At 49.0% G+C, this 18,573-nt stretch overlaps 1 protein-coding gene across 6 annotated transcripts in view; it reads right to left on the reverse strand.

Annotated features, from left to right (window-relative positions):
- Positions 1-523: 523 nt before the first annotated feature.
- The window catches only part of RALB (RAS like proto-oncogene B), a 66,835-nt gene continuing 48,785 nt past the window's right edge, over positions 524-18,573 (reverse strand). For all 6 annotated transcript variants that reach the window (XM_068545377.1, XM_068545378.1, XM_068545380.1 and 3 more), the window contains 4 exons: positions 17,578-17,737; positions 8,828-9,036; positions 5,023-5,200; positions 524-2,077 (listed from right to left, as the gene is read on the reverse strand). In XM_068545377.1, the coding sequence (XP_068401478.1) occupies positions 1,958-2,077; positions 5,023-5,200; positions 8,828-9,036; positions 17,578-17,737 (667 nt within the window). In that variant the 3' untranslated portion in view covers positions 524-1,957. The remainder of the gene's footprint in view (positions 2,078-5,022; positions 5,201-8,827; positions 9,037-17,577; positions 17,738-18,573) is intronic.

Raw genomic sequence — 18,573 nt, forward strand, 5'->3', positions numbered from 1 at the left:
AGAACATTGCTTCCTTATTTTTCTACGGAAAAGAATCTCATCTCTATAAATCATTTTGTCAGGAAGATCCATTTCTGATTGCTATCCAGTTAAATATAATTTCAGAAATACACTAATGGCATATACTAAGAATAACTTCCATAGCATGGAACAATTCATACCATCCTTAATTTATTTGTATGTATTCCAAACCTACCTACTCTTGACCAGAACTGATATATCAAACAGGTGGCGAACTAGGAGGACAAGAAAAAGGTTGTTTCAAAAAATGCAAGAGTGTGATTACCTTCAACTTTTTAAATTTTAAGAAGAGTAGTCGTCTCTCTCTTCCAAAGGAAAGATGAAGTTACAATTACTGTTTATACTTATAAATTTATTTCCCCAGCCCAATTCAAAAAATTAATTGAAATAAAAGTTTGCAGAACATCTAACAAGAACGATAATGAATGCCTGTTCATTTCTTTAATACTTACGTTTCACATGTATGACAAAAGGATAAAATAAGAAGGCTGAAATTCTGAAAAACTGTAAATTTGTTTTTTAATTGAAAAAAAGCCCATGATTCTTTGGGAGGTGATACAAGATTGTTTGTTTTCCAGTCAGATCATAATTTCTACAATTTCTGTAATAACCATAAATTCCAAGGGTTCCCGTTCTCCCCACCCCAATTCACTTTTGGCACCTATACGTGAAATATCACTTCTGAAAAATGGGGAAAAAATATGCTGAGTACTAGGTTTTTATCGCTGTCCTCCTTTCCTCATGAAAAATTTTCTGACTGCTGAATTCAGAATATTGATACAAGAAAGACAATATCTCATCCATAAAAATCTTTTTCTAACTAACTAGATGGCTGTCTCAGAAACAAATTTATATTAGAAACAGCAGCCAATTCTCAGAGGTAAAGGGGCAGTGGCTTCTCCACTTCTTCTGAATTTACTGAGCAATTCTATGAGAGGTAGCAGGTGTCTGGCACAGGCTCTGGCTTCATGATTTTAGAACACAATCTTAAGTCATCACGTTCTTCAGAAGAACTTGGGCTACACTGAAAGAAACAAAAGAAAAGGTCCTCTCAACCTCTGCAGGGAGGAGCGGGTCAGGACAGAGCATGGGTTACAGGTGGAGAAGGAGGGGCCTGACCCTACGAGTGGCAATTAGGAGAGGATTTAGCCAAAGGACTTCTTTTAAAAATTCTGATTAGAAAAGTATATCATTTATACAGTATATTGCTCTTGAGTCTTCATGTCGCTTATTAAAAACGAAGCTCCTACACAGAAATCAGGATGCCACAGGAGAAAAGCAGCCAGCCAACACAGACCGTAACTGGCTGCTATTTAACTATGAAGAGCACAACCTTCGTATTTCATATTGAGAAGGATTTCTGAGCTTGGTGTTGATCTGTTTGGCCCCATTCAACTTTGTTTTTTTAGCTCTGCTTCAGATCCACAGGGTATGGCCAAGAGACCCAAAACAATCTCCGAATTTTCCAGCGTCATTAGAACCTAGTGGATGTTTCTGAGAACTACTGTTGAGCTGACAAGGGTGGGGGGAGCCTCACCCCACCCTCGCCTCCCAAGAGCTAATAAAACAAGACACTTTTATTTCAAAACGAAAGACGCTAATGTTACAAAACTGGGGAAAAAATAAGAAGCTAGGACAGTCCTTCTTAATTAACACTTGGCTAACGCCTGCCTGTAGCACTACATACATGGCTTATTTTAGGAAGGAGAAGGAGGAAACTCTGAAACCTCCCGACAGAGGAGCCGTCCCACTGCACAGTCAAGGGCTTATTTCTTCTGCCAGCCACCGGTTCACAAATATTTTCCCCATTTATAGAAGCGTGTGTGAATGAGGTTGGGGAGAGCAGGGAACAGGCCGAGAGGTCGACTGGAGTCTTGGCTTGAGGAACCTGCCCTCTCTCCTTAGTGGCGACCGACTTGGTCCAGCACCTCGGCCTTCACAGTAAGCAACATCTTTCTTTAAAACTTTTCTTGTTCTTGCTGCTTTTCTTGCCATTCTTGTCTTTGTTTTCTGACATCTTCTTTGCTCTGATTTCTCTCATGAGGTCAAAGAACACCTGGGGTGGGGAGGAAGGGGTGAAAAGAACAAGGAAGAAAAAGCCATTTAATGATTTAATGAAGCAATTCGACCAAGCAGGATATGTAGTTACAGTTTAAAGTATATATAAAGCCAAATGTATTCTTAAAAACCACGGGCCATCAAAAACAAAAGGTCGGGCTTCCCTGGTGGCACAGTGGTTGAGAGTCTGCCTGCCAATGCAGGGGACAGGGGTTCGAGCCCTGGTCTGGGAAGATCCCACATGCCGCGGAGCAACTGGGCCTGTGAGCCACAACTGCTGAGCCTGCGCATCTGGAGCCTGTGCTCCGCAACAAGAGAGGCCACGATAGTGAGAGGCCCCGCGCACCGCGATGAAGAGTGGCCCCCACTTGCCGCAACTAGAGAGGGCCCTCGCACAGAAACGAAGACCCAACACAGCCATAAATAAATAAATAAATAAGCAAATATGATTAAGAAAAATATATTAAAAAAAAAAAAAAAAAAAGGTCTAGGGCGTCCCTGGTGGCGTGGTGGTTAAGAGTCCGCCTGCCAATGCAGGGGACCCGGGTTCAAGCCCTGGTCCGGGAAGATCCCACATGCCACAGAGCAACTAAGCCCGCGTGCCACAACTACCAAAGCCCACACGCCTAGAGCCCACGCTCCACAACAAGAGAAGCCACCGCAATGAGAAGCCCACGCACCGCAACGAAGACCCAACGCAGCCAAAAATAAAAATTAATTAATTTTTAAAAAAACCCAAAAAACAAAAGGTCTAGAGCAGATGAGAACTAACATTAGAAACGTATTCTAATTCCACAAAGGAAACCTCTCTGCTCACATCATATAATGGGTCAAGCTAAGGGCAGCAGCGTCATACCGTTACTACGATTCAGCAGCTTATTTCACACTGATGAAACCTGTTCTGGGGATAAGTGTGATGAAGGATGAAACATCACAGGACAGACCGACAACAGTTTGTGAAACTTACAGACACCGAGAGTGACGACAGTCAGCAGGCGTCCTGGCTTCCAACCACCGGGACAGGGAAGGGAGGAGAGTGCCTCGGGGCCCTGCCACATTCCACCGAGCTGGTGAGTCCTCCCCTGACCCTACAGGCACGAGTGCCATCACGCAGGGCGGCTTCGCAGCCTGACTCCGACGGCAGACTGGGGGACGCGGTGGGCGGGGAGGAGGAGGGGATGCAGCTTGAACAAACGACGGGGCCCCCGACGCGGGGGGCGGAGGGGGGTGCCACCCTCCCCACGTCTGCCCCTCCCTGCCCCACTCCCGTGATGCCAGCTGCAAGGGGCCTCATCAAGAGCTGATGAGACGTGTCCTTTGAATGCCAGCGTGCTATCAGTTGTCACAGTGGTCTGGGTTTTGCCCTCTGCTACCAGCAACCATGCCCGGGTACTGACTACATGCCAGCAGCCGAAATACGCCTCCTACAAAGAAAGATTTGCGATTTCTCACAGAGAAGACGGAAAGTGTGAGATTGAGCGTAGCCTCTGACCTTCGGACGTTTGCGCAGAACAGGCTCCTGTTACTTTCTAGAGGAAGGCGAGACTGAGCTTTCTGAGTGGGGGACTCCACGAGCCCTCACCACTAGCTCAGGGCGCAGGAAAGGACCCCCCCGACTGCATCAGGCTGACCTAAGCACCCCTTTCCTCCAGCCTCTCAGGAAAGCGCCCCCTCCCCCATAACAGGGGCCTTGAACAGCTTCGAATGTCGCCGGTTTTTCCTTGTCCTAGCAGCAGAAGGCAGGCGGAGGGAGGGGAAGGGCGTGTGTCCAGCTTCAAATGATGCCCAAGCTGTTCATCGCCAGTCTCATCGACAACCTCCTTTCCTGGGAACTGTTCACAGTGAACACAACGCTGCCTGGCCTCAGCTTCTGCTGGTTCCCGTTTGGCAGGTCGGGCCGGTCCCGGCCAGGAAGGGGAGGTGACAAGCCGGAGTGACAGCTCCCGCCCCCCAGGTCGGCAGTTCCAAGCCCGGAAAGTCTTCCTGATTTTTAAAAAATGAAGTGCGTGACTGGACTTCCTGTGTGTTTTCTAATTCTACAGCTAGAAAACAATTTGATAGAAACGGAAAGATTTGGAAATGCTCAAGAATCAACGTAAGAGCTGAGATAACAATCAGAGAAAAAGGAGCTGCCGTGGGAACCTGCTTCGCACGGCAGATGCAGCTTAACAGACTGACGTCGTTGGAGAGGCTTCCAAAGCGGGCGCCTTCCAACACCAGCGTCCTTCCAGCAACCCTGCAAGCTGAAGTGACACCTGGTTTCAAATCCCTTCCTCCTCAGGTGAGAAGCAAAGGAGAAAGGAGGAGGGATGTGAGGGATTCAGGTGCTGCACAGACGGAGCAGACGAGTCCACGGCGTGGCTGCAAAGTGACGCGCATCGGCCTTACGGGAACCCAGGCCGTGACGGCAGAGAGAGGACCTCAGCTTTTAGGTGGTCGATTTTAGCTCTGGGGCCACCGCTGTGAACTCCAGCTTTTTAAAAGAAGGCCTCACAATCGCAATCACTGGAAGGTGGGTTTTCAAACCGTCGGCGTTCATCACTGTCAAGGTCATCCTTTCCTTCGCCTCAAGAGATTTGAACGAAAAACTACGCTGGGGCTGGGGAAGAGGGGAGGGATCCCTGGACGCAGAGACGAAGTTATAAAGGCTGGACCCCTTGGCCCTGCCGGTGGCCAGGGAGGTGAAGAGAACAAATCTACCCAACCCGCCAGCGAGGGCAAAGTCAAGGGCCCCCTGAGGCGCCGGCCCCGCCCCTGGGGGACACGGGCCGCGGAGGCCGAGAGGGCAGCGTCTGCGGAGGCCGCGCCTCGCCCGCCCGACGGCGCGCACCTGACCCGGCTCCGGGGGGCCGCACCCTCCCCGAGCCGCTCGTGCGGACGCCCGGACCCCCGGGAGGCGCCCCCCCAGCTCCCCAGGACCGGCAGTTGGGGAGCGGGGCCCACCTTGTCCACGTTGGCCCGCGTCTTGGCCGAGGTCTCCACGTACTGCACGCCCCACTCCTCGGCCTTGGCCCTGGCCTCCTCCAGTGGCACCTGCCTCCGCTCCTGCAGGTCGGACTTGTTCCCCGCAACCAGCAGCGGGACTTTATCTTCTTCCGCCTTAACGCGGAGGATCTGTTCCCTGGGCGACAGGTCAAGAAGAAGGCGGCTGAGCAGGCCAGGCCGGGCGCCGGTCCCCCCCACAGGCGGGCCGCTGGCCCAGGCCCGTCCCCAGGGAGCGCCCCTCCCGCCCGTGGCCAGCCAGCGCCTGCCGGCTCTGCTCCCAGCTTGCTGCGCCCCGGGGACCCGGGCGCCCACTACCGACGCGGGTCTGGGGGCTTCCCTCGCGCCGGTCCAGCGGTTAGGCCTCCGCGCTCCCAATGCAGGGGGTCCGGGTTCCATCCCCGGTGGGGGAACTACGATCCCGCAGGCCGCGCGGTGTGGCCAAAAAATCAATAAATATAATGAACAGTAAAACGGGAGAAAAGTTCTTAAAAAAAAAAAAAAAAAACAACGCAGGTTTCTGGGCCCAGGAGCAGATACTTGGGCAGGAGCCCAGGGTTCTGCATTTCAACAACATCCCCAATTTATGCTTCGGCCAAAAAACAAAACAAAGGAGAAACCTGGGACCCTCTGTGGTAGAAACCAGATGAAAGAAGTATCTTCATATACAAAACGCTTAATAATGCCCCTGGGGAAAAAAAAAAGTCTGATTTCTTTGTGAGAATAAAAGCCATGAAACCCAGGGGTTTTCTTATGGTCTGTTAGCAGACCGTGAAATCAATGCAGTGGGACAAAAACCGATGATTCTTTTTCCTCAGTCAAGTAGAATATTACAGAAAAGCAAAGCAACATTAGAGGGACGCTCACAGTAAAGGTAAGTATGGTTTTCTGCCACTCCTGCTTCAACTGTGTCTGCATCTGTGCACCCTGCCCCTGCCCAGGTCTGTGAGGCAGGAGCCCTACTTCAACGTGCATTATTTTTCTACTACAAAGTGGGGGGGGAAAAAATGAAATACTACAAGGTCTATGGAAAAGTACTTCCAAAACATCTTCTCTAAAATAACTACCTGTAGCACATTAAAGTTTACCTCTACTAAAAATAATCAGCTACCTAAAATCATTTTGGAAAAACAGAGTATTCAAGAAATTAAATATTCCGCTTCCATTATTTTGAACCAGGGGGAACCTGCCTACTTCTGTATTCCCACACATTCCCAAAAGAGACCCCTTCAAAAACATATTTGGTGGGGATCTGCACTTTTACATAATACGGGATGACATTTCATAATAATAAAAACGTTTAAATTTTTTCCCATACAGTCGGTTTCACTACCAGATATCAATTTTTTACAGTTGGGGTCTAGTGGACTTACAGTGTCATGTTAGTTTCAGGTGTGCAGCACAGCGACTCAGTTACACATATACATGTATCCCTTCTTTTTCAGATTCTTCTCCCTTATCGGTTATTACAAGATAGCGAATAGAGTTGGCTGTGCTGTACAGCAGGTCCTTGTTGGTTCTCTACTTTGTATGCAGACTGTGTGTCTGTTAATCCCAAGCTCCTGATTTATCCCCGCCTTTAAGCAAAATGAAAAATAAGCAGATGCTTGAAACCTGTCTCTGAGGAGCTTTGCCACACCCTGCATTTCACAGGGGTCAAAGAGCGCGCGCTATGCTTAGAAGTTAGTGATCAGTAAACATGGTGAACAGTAAAAACTGATCACATTCTGGCTCATTAGTCTTGCAGAGGCGTGACTAATCACCTCATCGATAAACATATTGAACGAGAAACAGGAGTACCAAGCTCTGGTCTCTTGTAACAAGCCTAAAGGTTTCAAGGAAGAGAGGGTGTATTGACATTTTGTTTTATGTTGGAGCCTTTCCGTTTGGAAGATAAGTGCAGAAATGCTGTTTTAAAACTGCTAACAGGCATGAAGCAACTGAGTTTAAGCGTAAGGGCTCCGAGGATCTACCCACATCCGTCTGCTTCCAGCGCCGTGGGAAACCGGGGCGGCCTGGGGCTTTTATCGAACTGCCCAGAGTTCAAGCCACAAGCACGAACTTCCCCTTCCTTTTTCTTTTAGGTCATCACCTGTCCTTTCTCTTCTTTCATAACAACCAAAACCCTCCTCCCAGGAGGAAGTAAGGAGACACGAGTGTGTGTGTGTGTGTGTGTGTGTGTGTGTGTGTGTGTGTGTGTGTGTGTGTGTGTGTGTGTGTGTGTGTGTGTGTGTGTGTGTGTGTGTGTGTGTGTGTGTGTGCAGTGACTGGGGGCACAGCCAGCGCTTCCTTTATGGTGACTCACGGGCCGATGGGAAACCCAAGGCTCAGGAAAGGGAAGAAAATAGGGCGGTGAGTGCATCCGTCCTGTTCGGTCCTCAAGAAGGCATCACAGCAGGATCGTGTTGATGCAAAGCCAACTGTGAACACGTGGACTATAGCCACTTACAGAAGCTTCTCGGTACAGCAGGAAGAGCTACAAGTAACAGGGTTTCTCACAGGGATTCCTAGCCGGTTAACAGCTCACAACACACACGCCACAGTTGCCGAGAACTGCGTCATCCGCCCCCCGGAGGCTTGGGGCCACCAAGACAACAACTGAGGCTCCGCCTGACTCCTCTCGCCTTGCTCTGCCCGTCTCCCCAGAGGCCGCTCCTGAGCGCTGCCCACCCCCCCCCCACCGCCCACTGATGCTCCTTCCACATCTCGGGGGGATGTTTACCTTCCTCGTTCTCACCTTCGGCTGATGACCTTCACTTCTGACCAGAACTTGCTAAAGGATGAGAAAAGATTACTGGTTGTTTCCTTCCTTTTTAGTTCCCTATTAGACTCTAGTTCTGGTTCTTAGAATAAAAAGTCACCTGGGGACTTCCCTGGCGGTCCAGCGCTTGGGACTCGGCACTCTCACTGCATGGGTTGGATCCCTGGTTGGGGATCTAAGATCCCGCACACCACGCAGTGTGGCCAAAAAATAAACAAAAAGTCACCTGGATGGATCTGTTTATAAGGAGGGGGATGAAAACGCACAAGTGTGTAAGGGAGCTGGGACAGGGATGGGGAAGAGAGACCCTTCCCGCTAGACCCCCTGGGAGCATCACCTTGTGCCCACACAGTGAGAAGGGCCTGGGGCCGCCACACCATGAAGGGCTCTCCTTAGGAAATCTAAGTCTAACGCGTCATTTTATTTCATCTCATCAACACGAGCATTTTCAGGTAAAGAGACAGAACGCTAAGGACACTTGCCCTGGGTCACAGTACTGTGACAGGGTGGGGACTCAGACCCCCCAGGTCTATGTGACCCTGAAGCCGGTGCTTTCTGCCCCACTGAGCTAATGTCCCCAAGGGAGCAGCACACGGTCACTCTGACCCAAGGCGTCCACTCTCCCGACATCTGAGGTTTCAGAAGCCTCAAAGTAGAGCAGAACTGTTGCTTTTCTAGCAAAATTGGGAAAAAGATAAAGATAGTTAACGCTTAACAACCCCTGTCTCCCGGGATTTACATGAAAACAAAACCACCGGCTCTTGACTGTATGGAATGGCTTCGTCCTCTCTAGGAACAACAGATCCTTAAGATCATTTATATGTGGAAGTTACAAACCTAAGAAGCCCAAAGAGAGCATAACAAATGACGAGCTGTAAAGTGCCAAGATCCAGAAAGCCCCAGCAAGCTCTTCAGAGAGATTTCGTCCCGAGACGTACTCCGCTCAGCCCCAACCTCCTTCCAAGGCTGCCAAGAACAGAAGGCAGAGGGCCCCCTGGGACGCACCTGAACTCGGCAGTCGCTGTGAATGACTCGTGCTCAGTGATGGAGAACACAAGGAGGAAGCCCTCCCCGCTCCGGAAGTAGTTGTCGCGAATGGCCGCGTAGTCCTCCTGTCCGGCCGTGTCCAGGATGTCTATCTGGACTTCCTCCCCGTCCAGGACCACTTTCTTCCTGTAACTGTCAGCCTTGGTAGGTTCATAGTCCTCCACGAACTGAGCAAATAGACGACACGATTAGTAGTTAACCAAGTTCTAAGAGAAAGAAGAGCTGCCAAAAAATAAATTTCAATATATGGGTGCTTTGCTTATCATCAACTGAGGCTTTACTGAGTGCTGATAATTATCACACCACGTGTAAGGCACTAAGGATAGAGATAACTCCTTAGGTAGTACTTCTTTGTTGCTTCCAATTCCACCATTTGTTATTTTGTTTTTAAACAATAAGAACAGATATTCCCATTTTACAGATGAGAAGAGACCAAGCAGAGAGCAGAACGCTTGGCAATATTCTTGTCAGTATAAAATTACAGTTAAACACTGGCAAGGGTAAGAAACAGGAGCTCTTATTCATAATCAACAGAATTATAAAACTCCTCTGAAAAGTAACTGGTCAAGAGGTACTCAGAGGCTTAAATAAAAATACAACATGAAAATCTCCAAATGGGTCAAAGATTAAATGTTAAAAATAAAACCCTCAAGTACTAGAAGAAAACATGGGTGAAATCCCTTTATTACCTTGAAGTAGGGAAGGCCTTTTTAACTATGACTCAAAATCCAGAAGCCATGTAAGAAAAAATTGATAAATTAGACTACATTAAAAGTTTTAAAACTTCTGTATGACACAACACACTATAAACAAAGACAAATGACGAGCAGGGAAAAAGTATTTAAACCCATATCATAGAGAACTATATATTAACTAGAAACAGGGAGGGAAAAAAGATCAACAAGCCGATGGGAAAAAGTGGCAACAGACATAAACAATTCACAGAAAAATAAACACATATGATGTTAAACATATGAAAAGATGTTCATCCTCACTAATAAAGAAAATGGTAACTACGTGGAGATACCATTTTTCACCTACCAGACTGGCAAAAGTCCCAAAGTGTGACAACACACCTCTTGCACATTGCTAATGGCAGGAGACAGCAGTACAGTCTGTACGGAGACCAACATGGCGACACCTAATCGAGTGAGAGAAGCAGTCCTCCCCCTAGGAATCTAATCTACAGACACACCTGCACAGCAACATACAAGGTTATCCACTGTGGCACCACGTGTAGCAGCAAAAGATGAAAAAGCACCCAAATGCCCAGGACAGGGATCCACAGAATGCAATGCTATGCAGCTACAAAAAATGAGGGAAAACACACCCTGGGAAGACAAAACAAAACCAATTTAAAAGCTGTTAAACAGGAAAACTGAAGCAAGTGAATGTAAATGAATATTAGATTGGTAATGTAACCCGACAGAGAAAGAATTAATTCAAGAGACTTTAAAAAAGAATATTTGGATAGAATACATCCCATTAAAAGAGACTAAGGACAAAAAAATTCAAAGAAATGTTAAACTTCCCTCAGTGGTTATATTATTTAGTAGCAATGATATGAATATTTCAAAACTATTTTCTTTATATTGCATTATACATAAAATAAGTAATTATTTTAATGATAGTATAAGTCGAGATATTCAGGAAAAAAAGTTAATGATAGCAATGTACTATTAAACTTGAATTCATGCTGGTATAACTGGATATCTCCACATGTGAAAGAATGAAGTTGGATCCCTACTTCACATCACATACGAAAATTAACTCAAAATGGATCAAAGACTTAAATGCAAGAGCTGAAACTATAAACTCTTAGAAGGAAACGTAAGGCGGAAATCTTCATGACCCTGGATTTAGCAATGCATTCTTAGATATGACACCAAAAGCACAAGCAACAAAAGGAAAAAATAAACTGGACTTTATCAAAATTTAAAAATTTCATGCCTCAAAGGACACCACCAAGAAAGTCAAAAGACAATCCACAGAATAGCAGAAAATATCTGAAAAGCATGTATCTAATAAGGAACTTGTACCCAGAATATATAAATAACTCTTAAAACTCAACAATAAAAAGACAATTTTAAAATTAAATGAAATTAAATGCCAATTTAAAAATAGGCAAAGAAAAAAACAAATGAAGAAAAAATAGACAAAGGATCTGAACAGACATTTCTCCAAAGAAGATATACAAATGGCCAATAAGCACATGAAAAGATGCTCAACGTCACTAGTCATTAGGCAAATGCCAATCAAAACCATGAGATGCCGTTTTACACCCATTAGGATGCTGTAATCAAAAAGATAGACAATAACAAGCATTGGCGAGATTGCGGAGAAACTAGACCTGTCATACGTTGTAAAACGGTGCAGCTGCCATGGAAACACGGCCTTTTGTGTAGTTCCCAAAAAGTTAAACACAGAGTTACCATATAATCCAGGAAATTTCTCACTTAGGTACACACCCAAGAGAATCTGACATGTCTACACAAAAACTTGTAGATGAATGTTCACAGCAACATTGCTCATTATGGCCAAAGGTAGAAACAATCCAAATATCTATCAGTTGACAAATGGATACAGGAAACGTGACATATCCAGACACTGGAGTATGATTCAGTCGTAAAAAGTAAGGAAGTACGGATTCATGCTACAACGTGGATGAACCTTGACAAATTATGGTTGGTAAAAGAAGCCAGACACAAAATATCACATAATATATGAGTCTATTTACATGAAACATCCAGAAGAGACGAATCTATGGAAACAGAAAGCAGATTCGTGGTGGCTGGGGGAAGGGGGTGGAGAGGGACCGCCAGTGGGTGAGGGGTGTCTTTCTGGGGGATGAGAATGTTCTGGAAGTAGTGGTGATGGCTGCACAATTCTGTGAATATACTAAAAACCACTGAATTGTACACTTACAAGGCTCAATTTTATGGTATGTGAGTTACAGCTCAATTTTTTTAAAAGCATGAAGCACTGACACAGCTATAACATGGATGAACTTTCAAAACGTGATGCTCTAATTGCTGAGCCTGCGCGCCTGGAGCCTGTGCTCCGCAACGAGAGGCCGCGACGGTGAGAGGCCTGCGCACCGCAATGAAGAGTGGCCCCCACTTGCCACAACTAGAGAAAGCCCTCGCACAGAAACGAAGACCCAACACAGCCAAAACTAAATAAATAAATAAATAAAAATTTTAAAAAAACAAAAAACAAAAAAAAAACGTGATGCTCAGTGAGAGAAGCCAGACATAAAGGTCACACACTGTCTGATTCCACGTATGTAAAATGTCCAAACAGCACATCCACAGAAAACAGAAAGCAGTTGCCAGGCCCGGGGCCGGTGGGGGGAGGTGCTAATGAGGAACGGCTGCTGCCGTGCAGGGCTCTTCTTTTTGGGGTGATACAAATGTTCTACGATTGCATTGTGGTGATGGCCGCACATCTGCGTGAATACACTAAAAATCACTGAATGGTTCACTTTAAAAGGGTGAATTTCATGGTGCGTGAATTCCTCATAAAGCTAGCATTTAAATTTTTAAAAAATTTAAAAATCGAGTTGAAAATATCGATATGAACTTATGGACCCTTTAAAGGACCTTGTGTTGTCAATCAATAGCTACTAATTCAAATGATTTTAAATCTAAAGATAACCTAATACTAAAACTAAAGAGGGTACTTCCCTGGTGGCGCAGTGATTAAGAATCCGTCTGCCAATGCAGGCGACACGGGTTCGAGCCCTGGTCCAGGAAGTTCCCACATGCCACGGAGCAGCTAAGCCCGTGCACCACAACTACTGAGCCTGCGCTCTAGAGCCCACGAGCCACAACTACTGAGCCCACGTGCCTAGAGCCCGTGCTCCGCAACAAGAGGAGCCACTGCAATGAGAAGCCCCCGCAGGGCAACGAAGAGTAGCCCCCGCTCACCGCAACTAGAGAAAGCCCACGCGCAGCAACGGAGACCCAACGCAGCCAAAAATACATGAATTAATTAATTTGAAAAATAAATAAAACTCAAGAGTCTCTTACATTCATATAACAATCTTAAAATAGAGAAAAGATGAAAATTTGCCTATGCTTCACAGCAGTGTCCTCCTGTTAATGTCCTTCCAGAGAGACAAATACATGACCCCCCCCAAGAAAACCACCCCAACACCCAGTGCGAACGTCTGCATACACCCTAAAGCACCTCGGTTGCCTGTTCCTGCACTTCCAAGGATGAAGCAGCAAGAGTCCCACCCGCTCCTTTGACGCTGGAAGTCAGAACGTCCCGCATACGGCAGCGGGGAGGGGCGTCCGCACCGGGGAAGGGCGCTCACTGTGGGAGCTTAGATCACAGCCTTGACGTCTCCATTCCCTGCTAGCAGGAGCCACCGCGCTGGCTTGCAGGGCTGCCGTGACCCCGCCGCAGACGCCCAGACACGCGGTCTAAGCGCAGCCTCTCACGCCTTGCTTGCGAGCGTGGCTGCCGCCCGAACCGGCCCGCGGCCAGCCTCACCTCACCGGCACAGGCAGGCAGCTAAGAAGTCTTCGAGTGCGTCCGGCCAGGGGTCGCAAGGGCAAGCTCTCCCTCTGCCTCACTGCAGTCCCTGCCCATCTTTCCAAGTCAGAACTTAGACAAAAATAAAGACTTCCGAGGCTGTGGCTGCTTCCGTGATCCAGCTTTCCTGGAAATTCCACCACAGAAGCTAAAAGTTTTTTTTAAACGAAGGGCAAAGCACTGGACCAAGAACAAAGGGTCCGAATGGCTCGGGAGGCGTCAGCCGACCTGCATCTCCGAGCACGGGCCTCAGTTTCCTTTTCTCTGGCCTCCCGGACAGGGGGAGCCACTCCTGGCCGCTCCTCGGAACTGCTGGCAGAGCTTCAGGAAAAGCACGACCCGGCTCCAGCTCCAGAGGGATTTGGCAAAGGAGCCCCGGGGGAGTCTGCGATCAGCCGGGCTTGGCCGTCACCCCTAAGGTCTCTTCAAGCTCCGAAACTGTGATTCTAGAGGCAGACCCTTCAACCTCGCAGCCACTAGCCGGGCAGCAGGGGCTCAGCGGCCACAGGTGTTGGACAGCACAGATACAGAACACGCCCTGCATCACAGAAGGTTCTAGCAGGCAGCACTGTTAGGGGGATGGACGCAAGCACTCCATCTCTTCTTCTGCTGCTGTGCTTTTATTTTACCGTTCCTTCAACAACTGCTGCTTTCTGGTCCCCACATACGTTAGCCAGGGGGAAACAGACTAAGGCCAGGCACAGCTTCCCCTTGGTTCTCTGCAGAAACTAGGAAGAAGAGAAAAAGCTCTTGATTCTGCCGCATCTCTTCCCCTCCCTCTTGCTGTACACACAGAAACATACGCAGGGAAAGTGAAACATGCCGTCTAGACTGCCCTGGTCTCCTGCGGCGTCAGCCACCAGGCTGGGCAGGACGGCTCCAACCTCATGGCGGAGTCGGGCTCGGGGTCCGAACGTGCTCTCAGATTTGGCACCCGGGGCCCCTCTGTCACCGCGTGGTAGAGCAGCGCCCCTCCCCTGACGTGACTCCGGCCAGGCCGCCCCCCAGACAGCAGCGCGACAGACCTTCCGGGCTGGACGACTCTCCCGTGTGGGGCCCTCCGGCGCCCTGCAGCACGTTCGGCAGCAACCCCGGCCTCCACCCACTGGGGGCCAGTCGCACGCCCCCGTTGTGACGGCCCCAAATGTCCCCAGACGCTGCCCGTTACTCAGCGGTGGGGGGAGGACACACAGAACCCCCCCTCGTCTCCGTTAACACCTGCTCTTCTAACCCCGTCTCCCGCGTTTTAATTCCTCTCCTCGCTGTTGCTTCCTCCCCAGCCTCTGTTATAGAAGGAAAATAAGGAATCTTTAGGAAGCAAATCACATTTTTAAGGAAAAACAAATAAAGACTTCCAAGGCAGATTTTGTAACTTGCCTCTCTTCTTTTATGCAAAAACGTTTGGTGTAAATTAAACAGATTCTGCTAGATTTCCCCACTTTGGCCCCTAGTATAAAATAAAGAAAAACAACCCTCCAAAACAAAAGTATACAAATGCTGGAGAGGGTGTGGAGAAACGGGAACCCTCCTACACTGTTGGTGGGAGCGTAGACTGGTGCAGCCACTGTGGAGAACAGTACGGAGGTTCCTTAAAAAACTAAAAATAGAGCCGCCATATGACCCAGCAATCCCACTCCCGGGCATATATGCAGAGAAAACTCTAGTTCAAAAAGATACATGCACCCCTGTGTTCATAGCAGCACTATTTACAATAACCATAAAAAAGAATGAAATAATGCCATCTGCAGCAACATGGGTGGACCTAGGTTCTCATACTAAGTGAAGTCAGTCAGAAAGAGAAAGACAAATACCACATGATATCGCTCTTATGTGGAATCTAAAATATGACACAAATGAGCGTGTCTATGAAACAGAAACACCCTTGCGGACACAGAGAACAGACTTGCCAAGGGGGAGGGAGGGTGGGGGAGGGATGGACTTCGAGTTTGGGATTAGTAGACGTAAACTATTGTATATAGGACGGATAAACAGCAAGGTCCTACTGTAGAGCACAGGGAACTCTACTCAATATCCGGTGATGAACCGTAATGGAAAAGAATATAAAAAAAGAATGTATACATATGTATGACTGAATCACTTTGCTGTACAGCAGAAATTAGCACAACATTGTAAATCAACTATACTATACTTCAATTAAAAAAGAAAAAAAAAGAAACTGGTCATGCAGAAACATACAAACAAAAAGTTTCTCATGATAAGATGCAGTGGGGTGTGACCCAGGGGGAGATGGTCTGGAGGTTTTGGTTTTGGTCTTAAGCTTATTCACTGCAGGGCCCTCTTCTAAGAAAAGAATACAAGAGTACACATATAATGGTAAATACAAAAATGATTATCTAGAAGGAGGAAAGAAATTATAGTTCATTACACAGTTTTTAAAATACACAAATACTCTGGTGAACCCAACCCTCGGGGGCCCCTCGATGGGTCACGCCCTTGTACGGCATTCTCCGCTTGAGCGCACAAGGCCCTGAGGCTGGCTTGCAACCAACAGCACACAGCAGAGTGATGACACGACGCCGTGACCACGTTCCTGTGTGGAAGGATCCGTCTTAGCTACCAGACACTTCCCTGCTGGCCGGGGAGAAGCAAGCGGCCATGGGAAGAGCTGTCTACAGAAAGGGCCACGCGGCGGAGAACTGGGGGCGACCTCCAGCAGCCAGGGCCCCGTCCTGCACCCGCCAGCAGCCCGCGGGCTCGCAGGAGGCCGGGCACCCTCCCCACAGCCTGAGACCCTGGGCGGCACCACGCTCAGCCGGGCCAGACTCCTGGAAACGGGAGGTGACGGATGTCCGTGTGGGGATTTCTTCCACGGCAATACTACAAATACCACTCGCACCCCAAATCCGGCAGAATAACAGTCTTGCTCGTTAACTGCTGACACACCTCTGCAATACCGTCCTACTCTGTTGGCTGTATGCGTTTGAACTATCTTGTCAGATGCCAGGGATCCTGAAGCACTGGGTTGGCCAAAAAGTTCGTTCCGGGCACTGCAAGATGGTCTGGAAAAACCCGGACGCACTTTTTGGCCGAGCCAATGTTGCCTATAGAGAATTGAAAAAGAATTCAGTCCTTCCTCTAGCACAGCTGGTCCGAGTTTCTCTTTCATGACGGTTTAGCAAGGTTTCTTCGGCTTCACGACTAGGTGACATTCCTAGTAAGGACGGTTTGGGGACTAATGGCAAATTTAGGCCCTGTATCCGTCTTCCCCGTAAGGAGCCGTAAGGCCTGGAAGAACCTTCCAGACCGGCCTCTGACACCGCCTTTGGAGCCGCTGCCCACTCACTTGCCGTGCCGGGCGCCTTGGACACAGCCCTCCCTGCGCCCCCATCACAAGGCCACGGCCTCTGCTAACTGCATCCTTAAGTCGGCTTCCCTTGGCCACATCCCAAAATGTCGCGGCCACTGCAGCACACCCTGTGTGGCAGGAAGCTGGACGGGGCAGAGCCTGGTGGAAAGAGAGGGTCATCGTAGCTGATCGTGGTGACGGCGTCCTCTGCCGCAAATTCTGGAAGGCACGAGCCGCGCAAACAGGGTGCCAGCGAGAGGCCCCGAGGCTCCAGCTCTGGTCTGGACACGCTGCTGCACCACCAGCCATCGGCCGTCAAGCAGGGACACCTGTTTCCACAGGAGTCAAGCCTGTGCCGTCGCGCTGGACTCGGCAGCAGCGCCATTACCCCCAGGAAGTGATGCAAGCTTGGGGCTTTAGCTTGAACCGGGGGAACCGGAGCAAGGAGAAGAGATGGCGCTCTTAGGGCAGCTCAGCTGTCCCCTTCAGTGCCTGTACGAGCTGGCTGTCGCAGCTAAGCATCTGGCCCGCCTCAGCTGTCCCCTTCAGTGCCTGTACGAGCTGGCTGTCGCAGCTAAGCATCTGGCCCGCCCTTTCGACACCTGCCCCCAGCTCCTGTCGTAATATAATGACGGAAACGATGCGAGCAGGGACCCCGCGTGTCCCTGCCTGAGCTGAAACGACTCGCCTAACATCAGCAGTGCAGCTCTTACCCTGCCTGGAACCCCCTGGAAAGCTACTCAGAAGCCACCGTAGCACAGCTTGCCCCATGACCCCGATGAGCCCCAGGGAACGGGCACAGGGACGCAGCTGGAGGAGGGACGCGGCGACAGCAGGCCGACGGGGAGGCGTGTCTTACCTCATCGTACATGAACTGCAAGGTCAGGGCCGACTTGCCCACCCCTCCGCTGCCGACCATGATGACCTTGTGGAGGGCCAGGGAGCTCTGGCTCTTGCTCTTGTTTGCAGCCATCCCGCTGGTTTTCTGCGAAACGCGGCCAGAGGACCCGGACGAAGAGCTGCCAAGGAAGAAGACAGACTCAGAGGCGGTTTGGTTTCCACCCAAAGGACATCAAATGAAAACCCTCCAGAAAAGCCTAACCCAGACGTTCCACCAGAGAGGTCATTCTTCCAGGCTCGAGGCAGAGATGAAGCCCCCCAAGCGCTGCCGAGCCACAAACCAGAGCTGAGCCGACCCGAGGGAAGGTGAGACGGAGAGAAGAAACGGGCGTGCGCACCCGACGCCCCATCACTGGAGGTGGGGGGGAGGACGGTCCACCAGCAAACCCACAGGTCCTCAGCAGAGCCGCATGGGGCGGGCGAGGCACGCAGCGACCCCGCGCCACCTGTGCCACGGGAGCCGCTCAGGGCCCCAGCGTCTCTGTGCCCTCACTCCCCCCCCCCAGCCCCCGCAACACACCCACACGGCCCTCCCAGGGGACCAAGGGGGGCTCTGAAAAGGGGTGAGTAAACCTGCTTTTAATAATCAGCATCCCTTCACGACACAGGACAGTTAAAAGAAAGACAACTAAATTATTTATTCCACGTTGATTTACATTAAGAACTAAAATGAGTCAGACTTTTCCAAAACAACAATCTATTAGTCAAAATCAGTTTAGCCTCATCAGAGTGAGATAAAGTGAGTAGAACAGAGCAACCTCGGCGGTGTGGGAAGAGAAAGTATTCTGAAAAAACACATTTAACAGGTACCTGAAACTTGGCATCTAATTAAACTGACAAGCTTTTGCACAGCAAAGGAAACCATAAACAAAACAGAAAGAATTTTCTCCCTTACAGAATGGGAGAAAATATATGAAAATGAAGCAACCGACAAGGGATTAATTTCCAAAATTTA

The sequence above is a fragment of the Eschrichtius robustus genome, chromosome 5, assembly GCF_028021215.1.
Source record: "Eschrichtius robustus isolate mEscRob2 chromosome 5, mEscRob2.pri, whole genome shotgun sequence".
Taxonomy (NCBI): Eukaryota; Metazoa; Chordata; class Mammalia; order Artiodactyla; family Eschrichtiidae; genus Eschrichtius; species Eschrichtius robustus.